At 40.2% G+C, this 5,701-nt stretch overlaps 1 protein-coding gene across 1 annotated transcript; it reads right to left on the reverse strand.

The window, feature by feature from the left end:
• Nucleotides 1-263: 263 nt before the first annotated feature.
• LOC122059621 (boron transporter 4-like) lies at nt 264-5,457 on the reverse strand. The gene is made up of 14 exons (XM_042622528.1): nt 5,077-5,457; nt 4,398-4,535; nt 4,189-4,271; nt 3,828-4,020; nt 3,599-3,737; nt 3,342-3,507; nt 3,102-3,268; nt 2,598-2,771; nt 2,388-2,483; nt 2,192-2,308; nt 1,680-1,993; nt 1,227-1,500; nt 933-1,070; nt 264-840 (listed from the first exon to the last, which is right to left on the reverse strand). The coding sequence occupies exons 2-14, from the start codon at nt 4,496-4,498 to the stop codon at nt 811-813; spliced, it is 1,992 nt and encodes a 663-aa protein (XP_042478462.1). The 5' UTR covers nt 4,499-4,535; nt 5,077-5,457; the 3' UTR covers nt 264-810.
• Nucleotides 5,458-5,701: the final 244 nt, after the last annotated feature.

Genomic DNA, 5,701 nt, shown 5'->3' on the forward strand with positions numbered 1-5,701 from the left:
CAAAGGGCAATATTATTACTAGCATGTCTTATTCCTAGATAATCCGCTAACATGCCCAGCATTTTTCTATATATATCATACGCGTCAATTTATACTGATAAACATAACTTAAAAGTTAAAACTATACCAAAGAAAGCTGTGTATGAAGAGCTTCCTTCGCAAAGACAAAAAAAGTCTGAAGAGCATGCTTCAGAAAGACGAGATCCGTTAACGAGCATAAAAAAAGTATGATATAAGATACTCGGAAAAACTTAGAACTGCCATTACCAAGTTGAGAATTTTCTTGTTAGATCATAAATCAGAGAGTACATATGCTTCCGAAGCCGTTCTACACCGAGCCCCCTGCACTTCTGGTAGTCAGAAGACTAGGGACAACAACAACAAAAGAATCCTCCCCCTCTTCTTATCCTTGTCTCTCTCTCTCTCTCTCTCTCCCCCCTCCCTTTGGTTTTCAATTTAAATGTTAATGAATAATTAGAGAAGAATTAAAACTTGTTTACCTAATCCCAGAAGAAGGGGAAAAAAAAAAAAAGAATATTACACTATGAAACTTCTGAATGCTCCTCTTCACCCATTACTCTTCTTCCTCCACTATTTTACTTGCACCCTTACCTTTTTTTGCTGTTCCTCGTCCATAGGAATTGATGTAACAGAAGATGCCCATCTTCTCAACCACCCCAAAAAAAAAAGAAGGGAAATTCTTCCACCCCTTTCTGTAAAATAAGCATCATCGTTGAGAAACCTTCATTTGACAATCATGATCATTATCATGGCTGGTCTCATTTTCCTTCTGTGAATATCTACTCATCCTCACTCGTTCTGGGACACCACAGGATGAACCTGTTATGGCACAAAATGGTAAATCTGAAAGTTAGTCATAAATCAACCTACACTGCTGTGGGAACTTGAGTGTTTCATAGTTGTTTTCTTGCCTGGGAGCGCCTCTCTTCATTGTAGCTTAAAGTTCTAAGCTTTAACTCTCCTCTATGGGTTGTGAATTGATCCAATATCTCGCGGTCACAGAGATCAACAGCATACTCATCGCTCACATTTTGACTAGATTCCTGTTCCTGCTCATGTGTTTTCACATATCACAATTTAGATAACAATAGAATAAATACTATTGTATAGTAATCTATCATAATCACAATTTCTATAAAGAGAACTAAAAGAGATGAGGCCCTTTCATTGGCCACTGATCCATGAAGAAGGAAGAAATCCATTACCCTGAAAGAACGGCCAAGATGTGGAGTACCAGCAATCTCCTCATAAGTGGCTGCATCCAATTCATGAAGGTGATCCAGGTCAATGAATTTGGGGAGGATGTGCTGTCTTATGGCTATCAGGAGGAAGAATGGCAACGGGAACAGTATGCCACCGATTGGTATCCATGTCACTCCAAAGCACACCAGAAAATATATAAACTCGAAGATGGTAAATAAAGCAATGTATTTGAATGGTACTGATTCCACAAAGGAAGCATGATCACCTTCCAGGACCCTGCACCAACACCACAATTCAACACCCAGAGAAAACAAAATCATGCCTAACTTGTAGCAGTAAGCAACAAGAAAAATTAATTTGTTTAGTATAGCAACAAAAAACATGTAACTATTTGATTTATAGGGCAAGTTCTTTTTTCTATAGTTGAAATCTAAATTTTGAAAGTGGTAACTTACTTGAACCAACGACGAGGAGTAATGAAGAGCAGCAACATCCTTTCCCAGAACTGGTTGCCAGGGAGGCTGTCAATGGCCATGTAGGCAAAGTATCCCCAAAGAACTGATGTAGGTATCAACTTGATAATTGGCATGGCACAAACAGATGCACCCACAAGAACAGACTGTAACAGGTTGCTCATCCTCTGCTCATTAACTCGTACTGGCAAGTGGGCTTCAATGTGCTTCTCAGGATCAAATTTTTTATTTTTATGATCGTCAACAGCCATAACCGCATCCTTCAATCCCTTCAGCTCTTTTGTTACTGAGGCAGCCTAAATTAATAAGTAATGAAATTGTAAGAGAGTGCAAATAATACCCTTCTGGTGATAACACAATGTCATTAAAATGCAAGAAAGCATCTCAGGGTGATCTACTACTTGCTTTTGTATCTTTCAAGAGGCAAGAAATGGACCTACAATGTAGTGCCTTGTCAATGGTCAAGGGTGCTTTGTGAAAGAGCAGGCACTTACTGATGGGGCTTCGTCCATTTCGATAAAGAGCTCTTGCATTTTGCCATATATTTCTGAGTTGGTAGCTTGTTGGTTTATGCATTCTTTAGCCCCCTTTAGCATTTTCTTCCTAATTAGCTGCACATCAAAGACAAGATCATCTAAGCATTCAACCTTATTTGTACCACCAGTAATGCAGCTATGATTTTTTGCTTACCTGCCTCTTCAGAATTGCAAGGCTCTTGGAATGCATAGGGGATTGTGGGAGGACCCCATTTGAAGGAGGGATTCCAATCAGTCCACAGAGCAATACCTGAATACATGAATTGAAAGCAGCCTGTAAGCTTGACAAATAGGTAGGTTACATTTCAGGATTTTGTTATGATGTAAGACATCAGTGATATAGATGAACAGAAATCAGTCATACCATAAGCCCGAGCAATAAGATGTCGTGATGGTAAGCGGAGGGATTCTTGAGATTGAACTCCTTCTGCTGTGCCATCTGTGAAGCCACACTATGGTCGAAAAAGTATAGACCTGCTATCATCAATGCTGGTATAAAAGCAGCACAGATGTAGATGGGTGGGACGCTCCCCATATGCTGCAGTTGGGAATAAGAAGCACATGATTCAGTAACAATAAATTTTCTGCACAATTTGATTAATAAGATTTACATGGCAGAACCGGGCCTAAATAAAGGAGCGTCCTTTCTAACCTACACATTACAGATTGGAATTTCAGGCCTGCTTTTGTATAATGGGAATAGATTCCTACTATTAATTGTCAGAAGATATATTTCATTCAGAGGATAGAAACTCTAAGTTGTCATCATCCCAGATTTTAAATTTCTATTTGGAATTCCAACAATAAGTTTAAAATTTTTGCTATATGATGAAAAGAAGCAAGAAATTGGGTTGCCTGAAAGTCATACCTTAATTACCGTCCAATGGTACAAGGATCCTGAGTCCCAAGCAAGAGGACTACTAAGTCTCCTAGGAACCCCTGAAGGAACCTTACTCGGCACACTGAATGACAATGCTGTCCACAACAAGACCATCAAAGGAACTCCATAGTCCGCAATGAAACTTCTAGCCCACCCTGTTAGATGAAAAATTAGATTAATATAGGCATGCTTGCAGCAAAAGTAGTTAGTTGAAGTCCTTTCACGAACCTGTGCCATACCACCAAGACCTTGCCTCCCTGCTCCGTAGAGCTGTATATAGCAGGCCAAAGGAGAAAATAACTGCTAACAATCCGTTTGCGTAGAGCCATTGAAACTGATACTTTTCTTCTTTTGGGTTTCCATCTTTGGGAATCTCAAATTCACCCACCACACCCTGTGATTCAATATTGACATCAGGTTAACCATAACTTAAAGTTCATTACCTTGCTAGATACAGGGTTTCAATTCTTGGATAGAGCATATACCTTGATTGCCTCTTGAATGAAAAGGACGGTAATCAACATGCCGAAAAGCTCCCCTGCGATCCTCGTAAATCTAGTAATAAGATCACATGCGTTGAATATTGCAAGGAGAATCAGCAGCAAAGCTGTCCAAACACACACCCTGTAAAAGATCATATCAGTGAAAATTAACAGACCATAGAAACCTCAAAGAACCCATTAGGGAGACATGGGGAAGTTAGTTTCATTTTACCATCCGGCCCATGCCAAGAACAGGTCCGGTCCCAAATCTGCCCTATCTTTGGTGAAACTGTAGAGATAAGTGTACATTATGACAGTGGGCTCTGCAACTCCTAATATCAGCAAGGGCTGTCCACCAAGTATTGAGTGTATGATACCACAGATGGCAGTAGAAGCTAGAGTTTCTACTGTACTCAATCTTCCATCTGCACATAACCAAATTAACAGTTAAGGCTCATCTGTAGGAATCGATTAACAAGAGATAAAAACATAAAGAATTTATTAATGATAGTCCTCTTTGGTTGAAACTTGAGATTGGGCTAGCCAAACCCTGATATTTGGTGCATTAGATAAAAAGAAAAACATATTCCAACCTGTTTCCCTACTCAGTTGTTCTCCAAAAGCAATAACGGGAAGAGCAGACGCAAAGAAAATGTAGGCAGTTGGAGCCAATATCCTATCACAGATGAAGAATAGATTGAATTGAAATTGCAGTGACAAATATCGAAATGAAACGATAAAAAATCTCTTCTTACAAATTTAAATTGGGGGGAGGGGAGGGGGAGAGAAGAAGAAGAGATACCTGAATGAACGAAGGCCAACAATCCAATCTTGCTTGTAAGACTCTACTCTTGCTTTAACATCATTGATGATCCCTCTGAAGGGGTGTCTAATGCTATTCATTTCCGAAGTCAAGCAACTACAGAGTTTGAACGGGCACCTTAAAAGAAACAATAGGGAAAATTACACATGGACAAGCTTCTAAGTTCAAATCCATGGAAGGCATTACATGAATACTAAAGCAGAGCATTAAAGAATCTCTGTTGGGCATCCGTAGATTTATTTCAATGGAAAGAAAATGAAAAACATCTTCCCAAAATCCAAACATGGGGGAAAAAAAAAAGGGAGAGAAAAACAATCCAATACTCGAAAAGTCTCCATTAAGAAAGATAGAAACGAAAAGCTCCGAAAAATACTACCTTCGAATAAACCTCATTACCTGAAAGACTCCGAAAGACTCAACAACAATTAGAAGAACGTCAATGAATAAATCTAAAAACCAATAAAACGATCTCTGTCTCGATTAACAAATATAGAAACTGCACTTTTCATTAATGCAACCAAGCATGAATACATTCATTAGAGATCTTCATCCATCGTAAGAACTTGATTCCGGATCGATTGACTCAAGATCATTGGACAAACAAATCCATGAAACAAAGTAGAATCTCTTAAGGGAGAAAAAAAAAGGATCTACCTACCGGTATCCTCAATGCCGAACACGCCAGTGAGTTTGTCGGCAAGGAAAGAGAGAGAGGTACCCTTCGTTCGTCCTCAGAAGATATCTGTGAGAAGAAGCCAGGAAGTAGCAATGTAGAAGAAGTAAAAGGAACAGGAGCTGAGAAGAAACAGAGAAACAGACGCATCAATTGGTAAACTTCTCGCCGGAAAAAATGTCGCCAGGCACATGAGACATAAAGACCGGGGAAGAGAACCAAAAGCGTGGCGGAGGACGGGACAGGAGAGAGAAAGAAAGAGAGAGCGAGAGAGAGCGTGTTTTGGTTATGGTTTTCGCCGGCCGATGGAAGCGGGGAGAGCGAGGCAAACTGGCAAAGCCAAGAACGCCTCCACCTCTTTGAAAACCCGCGCGAGCCGTGGTCCCCACTTCGATTCATCCTTCTACAATTCCTCCTTCCAGGAAACCCGTTGGAACTTTCCACGTGGCGCACCGTATATGGTGGATCCCTTGTGACAGTTCCACTCCTCTCTCTCTCGCTCTTCATTCCTTGTGAGCTGTTCGTCCCAAAATCGGAATGTCAGAGGTCCGACTCCCCCTGATCGAATGTTTGATGATTAGTAAAAGACAAACATACCCTCCATAATTTA

Source organism: Macadamia integrifolia, chromosome 2 (genome assembly GCF_013358625.1).
Source record: "Macadamia integrifolia cultivar HAES 741 chromosome 2, SCU_Mint_v3, whole genome shotgun sequence".
In the NCBI taxonomy this organism is placed as follows: Eukaryota; Viridiplantae; Streptophyta; class Magnoliopsida; order Proteales; family Proteaceae; genus Macadamia; species Macadamia integrifolia.

What these genes read in the sequence shown, in the direction of transcription:
- LOC122059621 (XM_042622528.1), bottom strand. Translation starts at nt 4,498, where the DNA reads ATGAATAGCATTAGACACCCCTTCAGAGGGATCATCAATGATGTTAAA. An exon ending in TTGCAATTCTGAAGAGGCAG is followed by an intron (nt 2,309 to 2,387) that starts GTAAGCAAAAAA and finishes TTTGATGTGCAG; the next exon opens with CTAATTAGGAAGAAAATGCT. An exon ending in ATCTTGGCCGTTCTTTCAGG is followed by an intron (nt 1,071 to 1,226) that starts GTAATGGATTTC and finishes ACACATGAGCAG; the next exon opens with GAACAGGAATCTAGTCAAAA.